The 15,243-nt window shown below is 42.2% G+C and overlaps 1 protein-coding gene across 1 annotated transcript in view; it reads right to left on the bottom strand.

Moving 5' to 3' along the window:
- MAN2A1 (mannosidase alpha class 2A member 1) overlaps window positions 1–14,173 on the bottom strand; it is a 68,409-nt gene extending 54,236 nt beyond the window's left edge. Inside the window, exons 1-2 of the mRNA XM_072140497.1 lie at window positions 13,693–14,173; window positions 2,089–2,349 (exon numbers count right to left, since the gene is read on the bottom strand). Coding sequence (XP_071996598.1) covers window positions 2,089–2,349; window positions 13,693–13,827 — 396 coding nt within the window. The 5' untranslated portion in view covers window positions 13,828–14,173. The remainder of the gene's footprint in view (window positions 1–2,088; window positions 2,350–13,692) is intronic.
- Between the last annotated feature and the right edge of the window lie 1,070 nt (window positions 14,174–15,243).

The following is a 15,243-nucleotide window of genomic DNA, read 5'->3' as shown; positions in this document are numbered from 1 at the left end:
GCTGTCCTTCAATAGAAAGCTTCTAGGATTACTTCCAGTGCATACAAATCTGTCCATGGTCTAGTGATGGTCACACAGTCTATGGACAGGAAGTAAACATGCAAGTTACAGAAGTCTATACAAGACCCACACCTGCTGGATCTATCAAGCCGTCTGAACGTTAATAGAAAAAAAAACAAACATTCAAGTATGTGTGGCTGATGGCACCCAACGCTTTTCGTCATGCATTACAACTTCCTCAAGGTTAACCCCCTCAATTGGCTCAACACAAGAAGACAAAAATCACACATAACAGAATGAACCAAAGTCATCACAATCGAAGAAAGGTTGGCCTCAAAGTCATGATGTCACCAGATACAAGCAGTCAAGATAAGTACAAGAACAAAAGTACTTTGATGGGAAATAATTACATGAGGGCCCAAGGCCCTACCATAGAAACAAGGGATATCAAGTTGTAAGGAGGCTTCAATCATGTCTGGACAGAACAGGTACAGGATGATTATCCATCTCATAGGAAGCTGATCCAATCCCTCCGCTGTCCATAGAAAGTGATCACAGACTGGCAGCACTTTTTCATGTACCGTTTTATCCCACGGCCAGAAATAAATGAAGGTAGGATGCAGAAACCACAGAGGAGATGGAGCGCAGTGAACACATCTAATGAAAACTCCATCCCGACGAATAGTTAATTATAAAGTAGCAGCTAATGGCCAATTTAAAATCTGTGGTTTAGAAGTGAATAAAAAGAAGAAGCCTGTGTTCATTTCCCTGCAAATATCAATCCAAGGAACACAAGAAAATACAGGACCGCCGCAATGATCAGGAGTATAGAAAACATCACTATGGAAGATGTGTAGAAAACTTTTGCTTATCCCTTTCCTCTTAGCTGTGCTGGTATACAGTAGGAGGCCAGGGCTTGGATTATCTACATGGAGTTGGTATATTGTTTCTATTGTTTCAAAAGTGGTTGGTTTCGTTTTTATTTTTGCTGTAAAACAGACAAATGACTAATAAGAATAGACTCTGGGTTTACAAGAAATAGTTACCAGTATAAGCACATCCATCAAACCCCCTTCACTATTGCACAAGCAGAAGCCAGGACACGAACAGACAAATTCTACATTTGTGTGCATGTAGCGTTACTCAGGTACACAACCACTACTGTTGAAGTCGCACCACAACTCCCTCTCTAAAATGGCTCATTATGGCTGACATCACATTCAATGTCCACAATCTCTGGCCTCATGTGATACTTAATCACAGGTGACATATATGGCGAAATGGACGATGCATGTGGATCACTTGGTATTGCTGAACAACACCGGAGGGAATCCTGGCACTCGCAATGTTCATACTTTGCAAGAATAATTCAATATAGAAGCATCAACATTGTGAGTGCTCCCTCCCTTTACACAAGTTGCCCATTTGGCTTTACTATTAATATTCCCTGAATGTTCATCAAGTGATTAAGCACTCCTGCTTCTTACATGTGTGCTGTCTGCAGACTCTCTGTGATTCTTTATTTAGGTCTGAGCGCTGATGGAGAGAAGGAGCTGTAGCAGGAGATTTATTACTCATGCTTCTCCTAACCCTCCCCTCTTCCTGTGTCTGTCTGTGAAGGAGAGGAAGTTGTATACATATGCAGAGGGCCACATGGGGAGAAAAGGGGAAGGCTGAAACTCTCAAAGAAAGCAAATACCCATGTCAATATACACGCAGAGACATGTTTAAGGGCCAACTATTTTCATAAGAGGTGACTGCTGAGGCCAGTGATTTTTCATTGAACAGAAAACGGAAGAACCAGAGACTGAGTATCTCCAATGAATCAATGGCAACCTTCCCATGAGGAGAGGATGGGTTCTCTATGATTCTCAGAAGTTCCCTTTAAAGGCAGCCTGGGAACATTAGGATATTAGTTAGATGTAATCATTGCTTACATTCTATAATTCAAAGTCAAAAAAGTATATGGAAAACACCCAAAAGAAAACATGACACCTTACGTTCTACCTAAAGCAACTGTAACAGTTTCTATTACAAACAATATTTTTTTTTAATAAGTTTTTTATTTATTCCCTCAGTGACGCTTACCTGGACATCGGATTTCTGGCTACCACTCAAGGGAGCAAACTGACAATCCTCTTTATTGATTGGAAGCAATGCGGGTGCAGAGGGCAACAGCGGTGAGAACGATCCGCGACTAATATTTATGGCTTCTGGATTTTTCAGCCCATCTTTTACAGAGTCACTCAGGTTGATTACAGAGTCTCTTATATTAGAGATGATCTCATTATTTTCTGCTAGCAGCCGCTCCAAATGATCAATTTTCTCTTGTAGAATTGAGAGCTGACCCTGAAAAAAAAAAAAAAAAATAATAAAAAAGTTAGGTTTACTTATGGTGAATGTACAAAGTTTATACATGAACATAATCATCGTACAGCGCAGCGCTAGTCTTAATACACTGCATTCTCCTCTTGAGCTGCAGTCATGACCAACCTCTACTACAGCCCTGATTAGCATTCCTACTTCTGCTGGTTATTAATTTTCTGTTACCTAATTACTTTAACACAACTAATGTAAATTTACTAAATGCAAATTGTCAGCATTGTTTCTATTTTAAAGACAGTCGATAACAATAAAAGATTTCAGATTTTGAGCTAGCAGAATTGTGAACGAAGCTCTGGACTGTTTTACAGGCTGTCCTTCTGGATCAGTACAAGATGATATGCATTTAAAATGACCCAAACTTATCATTTACATAAAAGGCACTTTTCTGGATACCCCATTTTATTTTCCTAACATTATGAGCCATGAAAGTAAAATAATCTGTGTGCTGGCATCAGTAAAATAAGAGGCCACAGAAAATAAAACCCTATGGACTCGGAAAATTATATTTTAAGAGTGCAGAAACCCTTTAATAGAAGAAATGCTGCGAGAACACATGCAGGTTAATTATAATAACAGATTAAACCAAAGTAAAGCACTTTCCAGCCAAAATCTTAGCTTTTTGATTGGAAGCTTTATTGCTTACTGGAGAAATTACATGAAGGCACTTGTCGGTAACTACAGGAACAAAATAAAATTAAACCTAACGTCACCAACATAACAATCCTGTCTGATGAAGCTCCAGAGAACATCATCCGTGGCAAGGGTAACATCTCCTTGCTCCTGGCAGTCTAAGAAGGTTTCCTTTGAGATCAATAGTTACATGACGGTTTAGGAGAAATGCGGCGCTGTATTTAATGCTATGTGTCATCACTGGGGTCACATCTACCATAATGTAGCACAGACTGCATATTAACTTCCATTCTGTGGACATCAAGATGGGGGAATGAACACAGGAACACCCAACAATCATGAGCTGAGGTTCCTTGTAATCCCACCACATCTAAACAGAGAGCTGCTACCAAGTGATAGACTTCAATATCTGTGGCCACATAACATTTAAAATCGGCATCTGTATTACTGTTGATCCAAGAAATCCATCTTTGATGAACATTCTAGCATTAGGGCCACCACCGATATACAACTTAGAAGATATTCTTTAAAGTGAACCTGTCACACGGAGGTGCAGTCCTATCTGCAGGCAACATGCATTTTATGGTGACATGTTTCCTGCCAATACATGTATGGATGAAAGTCAGTAAAACTTTTTAATTTCAATTACACCATCAAATGTATATAGCATTTTTTCGACTCTTGGGTTCTCAGCGTCAACTTTGTTCCGTGGGACCACCAGATAAAATTTTACTACTCTCTAAGGAGATGACCATGGCAGTTTTTAAAGAGGGATGTCATCAGTTGAACCCTTTGGGATTCAGGACTGAGTAAGAGCCTTGCCTCACCATAGGATCCACCGGTACGTTGATGGGCCGTACACACAAACACTGTGTGTACGAGAGAAACAGCTGAGCTATGAAATGTGTATAGCCACCTCTACAGGCAAGACTATTACAGTCTGAAGTATTGCGAAACCCAAAAAAACACAAAGGTGAGAAACCATCCAGTATAAATATTTTTCCTGGATGAGAGACAGCTGAAGACTATGAAAAGGAGTCTGTGGTCATCAGATTATTGCAAACAAATACTCTTTTATGGCCATAATAGACCTCACATTGATCTAGAAATAAGACGTGATGCATCTAGTTCCCTCTAAATTACATAAGTAAAGTCACAAGTTCTTTCTCTGCACACAGAAAAAAAAAAGATAATTTATGACTGTTGTAGTAGAAAAACAGTCATTTCCTTTATTCGCAGGAAACACATCCTTAGTAAAAACAGGACATCGGCCAATGAATAAGTCACATGTTAGTTAGACCATTCTGTCTGCACTAGAAGCAAACCCAATGATAACCATCATAATACACAGCATATGTAAACTCACATGCAACAAATAGATAATAAAAACTACATAACAAACAACTTCAGCCATAACATGAGCTATGCACAAGACACAACACGTGAGAACAGCAACAAAACTGCACATACTCAAAGTGCCTATACAAGGAAATTGGCATGTCATTTTTTTTCTTGTGCTGCATGATTACAGACAAATGGAGTTCTTATATTCTTCCAGTTTGTATAGCTTTCCTCTGGACACTCCAATTTCCTCCCACACTCGTAAAAACATACTGACAAGGAATGTAAAAGTGTGAGTTGTGGCCATGTATACAAAGTGCTGTCTAGGTGGAAAAATATAAGGAATATAAGAAAGAGCAATATCATTTTTTCCTAAAAATGTTTAATCCCTTTAAGTGATTACAATGTTAAAACTTTATTCTATAACATACAAACATTCCTGCTCCTGCAAAGAGCAATTGTACAGAACAGACAGCTCTGTGCTTCATTCTAATTCCCCAAGCCTGAAAGCAGAGGTGCTCCCCAGTCTCTGATCGTGACGCCATAAAACTACAGCAGGCGGTAGTAAAGGAGTTAACAATGTTATCTTCATACAGACATGGCCTTGACACGTTTTTACTTTGTAGCAATCTCACTGTTATTTTGCAACTGTATTAGTAAGCCAAAAGCAGAGTAGAAACTAAATAGAGAAAAAGTTTAAAACATACTGGATCGACTTCTGGTTTGGACTTACAAATACTAACCCGAATACTGCTGTGTGAAAGTAGATATAATATGACAATGGCAGATCACGCTCTGAGACCCCAGTAAATGGATCGGGGTCAAATGTAATTATTTAGTGATTACTTAAGACTGAATGATGACCAGACAAATTTCCAAAAGAAAGGCGTCATCCTACCAATTTTATATTAAATGTTAAAATGGCAAACAAAATATGGAACACACGACATTTTTTTTCAATGGACAGTACACTACAGAACTAAATATAATACTTTTTAATGGAACGGCGCCAATGGCTATCATTTTGAAGTACCATCTGAACAAGCCATTAAAATGTATAGCAGTCAGAAACGTTTTTTCATGGATCACCCACCCAAGTTTCTGAGGATCAATTAATAGGCGGCCAAACTGATGCAAATAGGATAGAAGAGAATCTGCTTGTTTGTGTGCATGTAGCCTAAGAAGATCGGTCCAACTAACTGCCCAAACTCAGAACTGCTGTAGAACCGTGTGCCGTGACGGCTGCTCACATGTGTACGTGGAGCCTAACTCTGTGCAATGCGGCCTTCTCTTTATTTATTTTCTACAAAAATGCAAATTTTACATTTCTGTTAGACCCTGCTAATACTTTGTTTTCTCTATATATTTAGTATATGCCTCCTGGAAAGCTACTGGCTGTACAGTGAAATTATGTATATTTGCCCTATAAATGGAGTGTCTTTTTAGCGGAAGACTTTGAGGTCCAAAATTCCCTTAAAAAAAAAAAAAATTCCTTTGTGGCCAAGTGCAATGAGGGCAGCCCTAATTTGCCCACAGAGATCAATTGCTCCAGCTCTATCCAGCTTTTTTAGCCACTGCCTGTAATGCGGATATATGTGGGCAATATGGCAAAGTGGATTTGGCTCTTGCTGGGAGATCTGTACATCCATTAAAGAGGACTAGCTCAGTATTGTTTCAAAGATATATTTCTTTGATTATAATTTTCTAAATGTTTTTTAATAAAAAAAATTAGAGAGTAAATTATAGTCTTCTACAAATTATGGAATTTTTTTTTCTTATTGAAGATAACATACGTTGTATGTCATTGCATTGTCTTCTGTAGGGAGCCTCTGACCAAAGCATGAAACAAGATGGAGAGAGGCTAGATAGATCATAAAGCATTTTTAGCCATTTTTCATTACACACCAGACCTTTCCTCCATATGATTTGGAAATTCAGATTGTTCTCATTACTATGCAGCGCTGCACATACTCCAACCCTTTGTGAGAATGATCTACATAGGAGGCAAGAGGCAGCGGTGGATCAGGAGCATCTCCTTACTGAGAAGAATTGAGATACAGACAGAAAGCATCTGGATACATTTTATGCATGCATTAGTAAGCGCTGATACTAGATTCCTGGCACACAGGAGATTTCTGCTAGTATCCAAGTGAAATTCAACTGGCATACAGCAGCACAGAGAACAGCATGAAACAAAGCTTAAAGTTTTAATAGGTATACACCAAAGAAAATTACATGCGACTTTCCCTTCCAATGTATCAAATAAATGGAACACATAGCAGAGCACCAGAGACCATTTACCCCATGAGCTTGGCCAGGAAAGCATTGCCATTGTTTAGAAGTTTGGAAATGTCCTGTGTGAATGGATGAGGATTATGTTATCTACGTCTTATGGTTCAATGGTCAGATCAGAACATTCATCAGGTAAAAGACAATGGAAGGCAAAGAGACAAATCCCCGGAATCAGGTAACCAGTGTGTCCTCTCTTATGTAGCTTATATTTATTATAATATTAGAATTATGCAAATGAGCCAGAGTAGTCCCAGGCTCCAATAAAACCTATGAAGCCCGGAGCTACTGAGGCTCATTTGCATAAATTTAAAATACTTTTCTGTAGATACCGGGGCATAAGTAGCTAAAAGAATAGCAGATAATGCCAGAAGGACCACATACACCAGTATGTCAGTGTGCTTGGTGTACAATCCTTCATCCTGGTGGTAGATGTTCTTTAAAGAACTCCAGGCAGCCATTCAAACCATCTGCTTACTATAGTATGGGTCTCTGCATACAACCAACACAGCACGGACCCAACAAGACTTGTATTACGTGGTTTCTGGCACCAAGACGTTAACAGCAAATCCTAGAAGTCTTGCAATGTGCATGGATTTTTCCAAAACAATTCACTGAAGTTTCTTTTTGTACCCAGAACACTTTTTATGCTCTTCAACCCATTGGCTAACAGTTTTTTTAGTGAGCTGCTTTATGCTTCTGAAAGAGGACACTGCCATTTGGGAATACCACTGTCAAGAATCTATGCTAATTTTATTATGCAGCTACTGGGGCATGGAGTAGCCGCATCTGAGGTTACACGAGGCGGCTACTCCACTCCCCGGTAGCCTCTTTTCTCCTCCTACTTACCATCTTCGGTGCGCAGCTGCTCGTAGCTGCGCGCCCTCGTCCAACGATCCGGCAGTCTGCGCATGCGCAGAACAGCAGGCCCGCACCTGCGCGGTCACTGCTCTGAAGCCGGGGCTGCACAGGCGCGGGCCTGCTGTTCTGCGCATGCGCAGACTGCCGGATCGTTGGACGAGGGCACGCAGCTACGAGCAGCTGCGCGCCGAAGATGGTAAGTAGGAGGAGAAAAAGAGGCTACCTGGGCGTGGAGTAGCCGCCTCGTGTAACCTCAGAAGCGGCTACTCCACGCCCCAGTAGCCGCATAATAAAATTAGCATAAACGTTAGATAAAAGTTACCAAAAAAATTGCGGGGACGTGAGGATTAGCCCTTAAAAGGGCTATCCTCACGTCCCATTGATCCACCTACCACCCGATCTACCTTTATAGGTAGATTTGTGGTGGTAGGTTCCCTTTAAACAAAAAGGGTCAACATTTTATATGCGCAATAAAACCTTTCCATGATTTTGGTGCATATCCCAGAAACAAGGCCACCTAATACCTAGTTTAAGAATTAACCAGATTTATTATCCAGAGCAACACACCACTTGATAAATCTGAAATCTGTCAGTAGTTATGACCATTAATATTCCGCCATTGTGGCTGGACTTGAAGTACTGGTGGCAATATCTATTTAATGTACTGTTGCACATCCTTTCCCCCTTGAATAACTGCTATTGGGTTTAAACAGATACCCACTACAGCAGTGACTTATTGTAGAGCGGAGAGGAACATCTACCATCAAAATCAAGCATGATAAACTTTACTAACTGTTACAGTGCAGGTGCTGCAGTCTGGCCAGCAGATGAGAAGTACCTCCATCAAATTTTTAAACATTATTAGGACTTCCAACCTCTGCAGTCCATGGGTCCAGGCCTATAAACCGTCCGTTTTCCACAAACTGCACAAGAGGATTTGCCAATAGAACCAGGCACCATGACTGTGGTAATCTTTTTATATCGCTTATACTTGGCCTCCTTCCTGTAGCTACACAGGATGTTGCAGTGTGCAGAGAACTTCCCTTCTCCCACTTTCTGAGATTACAGCAGTCAGTAGAAGGGGAAATTCTGAGCTTGAGGTGGGGAGAGACAGTGTAACGGCCTGTGAAGCGAGGGCATGAAAGAGCTCTGTTAACTCCCCCCCCCCCCCCCCAAAGCCCTCCTAGCTCATTAGCATGTGATTATAAGATAATACATTTTCCTCCCATTATTTTCACATTCTGGCTGAGCGGTGGATGCCAATATGGTTATATCCTCATATTTATGAAACTTTTGCTCACCCCAAATCTATAGCAAAGATATATTATTATATATTCATGAGCCAGAACCTTAGTTGATGCTCAGGTTAAAGCATGTCCCAGCAAAGTTTTATCATGCCATTCATCCTTGTGCACATGATTGGTCAGAATAGTGGAGACATCTTTCTGTCGGGTCAACTCTCTACATTTGCATTGTCATAATAAATCACATAAAAGTCTCTGGACTCTCCCGGCTGCCTACATTCCCAGGGAGTCTTTATTGAGCAACATTTAATAAGATCACAACAAGTACATACACAATTTGCACATGCTTACTGACAAATATTCTCTAAGCTCAATTTGTGGAACCTTAAAACCAAGAAGCGGAATTCAGAAAGCTAAAATACAAAACATCAGCCAGCAACAAGTATTCATTTCCTTAACCCCTACACTACCATTTCACAAATATTCACATTTTACTATGGATTTCATGATGTTTACCAGGATTACTAGAAAACCCCTTTGAGGCTGAAGCAGGGCTGGTTCTGAAGGGGCGGACACATCAGGCGGCATAATAAAGTATTTCTTACATTTTTAGAGGTGGATTAAGTCATTCTGGGGGTAAGCAAAGGAACCCTAATGTATACCTCTGCTCCAAATAGCGGGCCAAGAAATGTGTTACCCAAATATAGATTAAAAATTCAAGAAGGATGTGAGCCAAGGCGACTTCTTAAATAAGGTTTTGCTAACTTCTGCTGTCACATGTCAATGGCATCTCTGAAATGTATGTAAAGAAATTAAAGAACCCTTTATGGGAACTGAGGAAAATCAGAAATCCTTCCTTTAAAGGGGCTGTACCAAGTTGGCAAGTTATTTCTTATCCACAGGTTAAGGTGATCATTAAAAGATCCGCCAGGTAGGACCCCCAGCCGATCATGAGAACAGGACCCTCTCACTTTAACTATTGCAGCGGCAAGTCAAGCACGCTTCCTTCTGTTCAATAGTATGGGAAGATCATAAATAGCGGAGTATTCCCATCTGCTGTCTATATGAGGGCTGGGGATAACCGAAGGCTGTGCCCAGAAGTGCCCATACTACTAAATGGAGCAGCAGGACCCATGCTCAAACAATTGCTCCAGCCATCAGTGAGAGCAGGATCCCCATTTTCCAGATCTGTTCTCATGATTGTGGTGCTCCCACACTGATCAGCTAGTTATCTTGCAGATTGGGGATAGCATATAAAAGCGGTGAAACCTGATTAACTATAATGATGTGTAAATATCCCATTTGGCAGCACAGAAATCACTGGCAACAGTATATTGTAGATACAGTGCTGTATATTGTGCCACGACTTTATCATTAAGAACTAGTTTTTCAGGTTTAAAACCTGGCAGTGCACAGTAATAATAAGAGAGAAGAAGAAAGCGTCTGCAATACAAGCGTAAGATCCTATGTCTGCCCATAGCTGATCTATAGCGCTGCCAGGACCGTTTACATAAGGAGCCAGGGGAAGACTTTATAGACACTTAGACAACTCTCACACAAGAATATGTTTGGTTATATTTGCACATAAAATCATGAAGAAAAGCAACAGTATAGTTTCAGAGTTGGCAAAAGATATAAAAAAATTGGTTTTTCAGGCAAAATCTATTACTGACCTATCCAGAGGATGGATACAATAGGTGATTGGCGGGAGTTTGATTCAAGGCATAGGCCCAATAACCCCCTTTTAGATACTTTCTGAGTGTATATGGCTGCAAACTCTCCGGATTACACATTTCTCACTGCAGCTGCACTTTTAGAACCAACTTTTTGGCCATCAAAAGGGAAATGCTGCCATAAAACATTGTTTAGCCGGCTTGTTTTGCTTGGATATTCTGGGTTCTGCAGCGTTTTACAGTAGCAGTAGAGGGGATGAGATTTTAGGAAGTTGGATCCACATACAGTAAAACCTGACATGCAGTGCAGATTACAAAGCAACAGCCACAAGTCTAAAGTTGAAAGGGCTCACAATGTCCACCTTTGAACACCATTTTATACTCTACAAACAGGCCTTGGGTTGTGCAATTTAGTAAACGCATTGTATTACTTATCTTGTATAGAGACTCAGTTACACAGTATTATCTCGCATGGATACTTAGTTGGAGACTGCATTATCTTCTAAGGACGCCCAGTTTTAGGAAGTTCTAGAAAAGTATCACTTTGTACGACTACTCTGTTAGAGTATTTTCATATGCACTTGTGCTGAAATTTATGTGACTGAAAATCTGTTAAATTTATCTGAATAGGGCTGCAGCCAAGTAAGACACAGAAATTCTGCAATAAATCTTCCACAAGTGAATTCCCCATTACTATACATCTACACAAGTCTACTACACTAAGGGCTAAGTCACACAAAGGATTATGGCATTCCCTATCTGGAAAATATGTGCCAAAATCTGTCTCCCTTTAAAATCATCTGGAGCCTGTCAATATTTTGGAAATAAATAAGCAGAATGTATCTGGAATCAAACACCAGCCAGTGAGTCTTTAGAAACTTTACACATTCCTTTATCAAAGTTGCTTGCTTTGGCAGAGAAGTCATTTTGGACATCTGCATGTTTACAGAATATTGATCACAATGGTTGCCATGCTTGGGTAGTCAGTCCCCTGCTAAAAGAGGGGTTCATGGCTGCAAAGATTTTGTATGTTCTCTGTGTGGATTGTCTCCGGGTCCTCCGGTTTATGCCCACACTCTAAAACATACTGGAAGGTTGATTAGATTGTGAGCCCCATGGGGAAAGGGACTGATTTGAAAAGCTCTGTGCAGCGCTGCGCAATCTGTGTGCGCTATATAAATAATCATTGTTATAGGAGCATTTCTGTATATGCATGTGCACTTGTTCCCTTTCTGTGTTCTGCTCTTAGGTGCAATTCACACTGAGGATTTGGCTGTGGGAAATATGGCTAAATTCCTGAAACCAATGGAAGGTTGCCAAATCTTTATGCAAGCTGCTGTTTTTCAGGGCAGAGAGGACTCCTTGCATCACTATGATGAACAGAGTGCTGTCCTGGACACAGGTCAGTGTAAGAGTTCCAACCACAGTAAAACCTTTTCCCTAAGATAACACTATAGTTTTCTACTAAAAAGTTGCATTTCTGAAATATAAATCTAAACATAAGTTTGGAGTAAAAAGCACCAAATATTGCAAAAGTTTACAAAAAAAAAAGTTGACAAAACAACTTCCGAACATAGCAATTCTGGTGCCCACTTGCAGCACTGTATCATAGGAGCTGCTTGCCTGAGACCACAAGGAAAGGCAATGCCCTTGTCCATGTATTCCATTAGAACCATGCAAAATGAACTAAAACCTTGCATTTTCTTAAATATAAAGGCTACAGACCACAAGACTCTTCCTCAAGTAGTTGTTAATACTATTATTGAGGATAGAGACGCAGAGTGAAAGGATGAAACCTATAGTATGAGATTACACACAGTGCCTAGACATATTGCATATGGTTCGGCACAACAATTCATATGGGATGTCCGTGTAATTTGCACCAGTTTTTTTGGCATAACACATGCAACTCATCCCAGATACCATAATTCAGATGGCCCTGTGCATCTTGTTAAACTAACTAAGCACAGCTAAGAGGCTGGTGGAGCACATCTGAGAAGCTTTCAGACCAGGCACTTCAGCAGGACACGTGCCATGCTAAAACATGGCACACTATGCTGGTGCGCCAGGATTATTAACTCTCCCCCCTAACACAAGCAAACAAATGAACGTCCCAGAAACAAATATGGTAAAGAATCTAAACATCTACAAAAACAAAAAACACAAAACACCAGGAAAGGAATAAGAGAAAACAAAAAAAAGACAAAAACAACAAACATTTCCTCCGCCAATAAAACAAATTAACCTCAGTCACCAAATATTCCTCTTATACATATCCAGTCAGTGTCCTGGAAAAGGAGAGTGAATACCCTGAGAGAAGCGTATGATACTGTAATCATCCAAGACATCAACTAGAAATGTATAGAACATATAGCAGACAAAAGAAGACTGAAGGATCTCTTCACAGCACAGGTGAAAGGTACAAACAGGTAGAAACAAGGTAACCAGATATAACCCTTCTCCTACTAGTACAGCTCCATGGGAATGGGGCAGCATCACAGTAGGCACCATATGGGTAAAGCAGAGAAGGTAGTTCCATAAGTTAATGTGACAAGAGGTTTGTGGTGCCAGGACTGAGGAGAACAGCTGCCACATACCACCTAGGGGTAAAAGGGTTCAAACCCAGCGGTATAACAAGAAATATTAATAAAAATAGGTATTATCCTCCCAGACCACCAACTACATGTACAGCCAAGCAAATATCAGACAACATAAAGCACTGACCCTAATGACATAAGATACCAAACCTCAGGTCATCATAGGGGGGAGGCAGCCAGGACTAACACTTCTTAGGATCAGCGAGGGTCCCAGTTACATTTCACATGTTATAAAATGCATTTACGAGAAACCCATATTTCAAGGACCTGAAAGAGGCACTCAGATAACATGAAGCACCCCCCATATGGGACTGACACAACCTGTAAGTGCTGTCCCAGAGGCAGTGAATGGAGCGGTAATGTGCAGGCTTGGCCAGGGCTCCATTCAGACAAAAGTCTCATGATAACAGTGGTCTTACCCCCACCATTCTTACTGCAAAATGCACCTTTAAGGTGTTACAACTTTTTGCTTCCATGAGCAGCACAGAACATATGGCACTTCTAGGATGGAGAACTTGGGCTGCTACTTCCTGGGTGCCCCCAGCACATGGGATGGGACTGATACAGACAGTAGTGCAGCCTGCAGGTCAGGCGGTGACCTCAGGGCACACAACTCAATGACAGGTCAGCAATCCTGGAGCCCCCCTCTAAGGGGCAGCAGCTATGTCTCACCTTTGGGAATCCCCCCTCTCTGTGGGGGCTCTTAGGTTGGTCAAACTGCCCCCGGTCCAGCATGAGATACAAGGAGAAGATGACCACACAGAAGATAGCGCTGCCCAGCACCGTGATCTGCCGGCTCAGCTTCATGGTCCCGGCTCCTCGGCTCCAGCTCACAGCAGCATGTCCGGCACCAGTCACACCTGCCCCGGGCTCCACAGGTCACACACTGACAACTTTCCCCCCCATGAGGGCTGCACCCTCCGCCCCAGCCTGGGAGTTCCTGCTGCACTCAGGGAAGCGCCCCGGGGCACAGCACACACTTCCGTACAGTGCTCCCCACTGCTAGCAGGGCATCCTGGAGGCGCTGCCCGCCACGTCCCGCCGTGTCCCGAATCCCGTGTCAGTGGCAGCAGCTCCCGGCCAGCGCTCCACAACTCCGTCCAGCGGCTCCAGAATGCAACCACCGAGAGGCGGGGCTTCCAGGAAGGGGCGGGACTCACATGTGCTAAAACCGCGTCATACCGCACAGCCCAGAGAAGGGGGAGTGATGACGTAACAGCACCGAGTGCGAGCCGACACGCCCCTCCGCGCTCTGCTAATTTGGCTCAGTCGCTGCGCAGTTACTTGTCCGCTCGGTGGTGGCTGAATGCGAGTCCTGTCCCGCTGTGTGCACGGGGCGGAGGTGTACACTGTGCTGTATAGCACTACAGTATAGCACAGCTGCAGGGCAGTATAGAGCCCCCCCCACTAAAGTGTCTGGACAGGCTGCTTGTGTTATACTGTACTTATACTATATACAGTCATGGCCAAAAGTTTTGAGAATGACTCAAATATTATATTTTCACCTGATCTGTTGCCCTCTGGTTTGTTAGATGTTTTTATCACACACAGAAATACAAGTGCAATCATATTATGAGTAACAAAGGCTTTTACTGACAGAATGAGTTAATGCAGCAAGTCAATGGGGGTCATTTACTAAGGGCCCGATTCGCGTTTTCCCGATCTGATACACAAATATTTCCGATTTGCGCCGATTCTCCCTGAATTTCCCCCTGGATTTTGGCGCACGTGATCGGATTGTGGCGCATCCACGCTGGCATGCACGCGACGGAAATCGGGGGGCGTGGCCAAACGAAAACCCGATGGATTCAGAAAAACCGCCGCATTTAAAAAAAAAAATCTGTCGCGGAGCTTGCACTTACCTTTACTCAGCCCGAGCCGGTGAACTCCAGGGCGTTCCGATGCTTTTCAGCGCAGCAGCGCCACCTGGTGGACGGCGGAGGAACTACCTTAATAAATCCCGGCCGGACCCGAATCCACCGCAGAGAACGCGCCGCTCGATCGCGAATGGACCGGGTAAGTAAATCTGCCCCAATATCTGCAATGTTGACCCTTCTTCTTCAGGACCTCGGAAATTCTCCCTGGCAGCTCTCAATCAACTCATGGACCAAATCCTGACTGATAGCCGTCCATTCTTGCACAATCAATGCTTGCATTTTGTCACAATTTGTTGGTTTTTGTTTGTCCACCCGCCTCTTGATGATTGACCACAAGTTCTCAATG

The sequence above is a fragment of the Engystomops pustulosus genome, chromosome 1 (genome assembly GCF_040894005.1).
Source record: "Engystomops pustulosus chromosome 1, aEngPut4.maternal, whole genome shotgun sequence".
Classification (NCBI taxonomy): Eukaryota; Metazoa; Chordata; class Amphibia; order Anura; family Leptodactylidae; genus Engystomops; species Engystomops pustulosus.
Note: the sequence above shows the minus strand (reverse complement) of the source record. Positions and strands in the feature narration are given on the sequence as shown.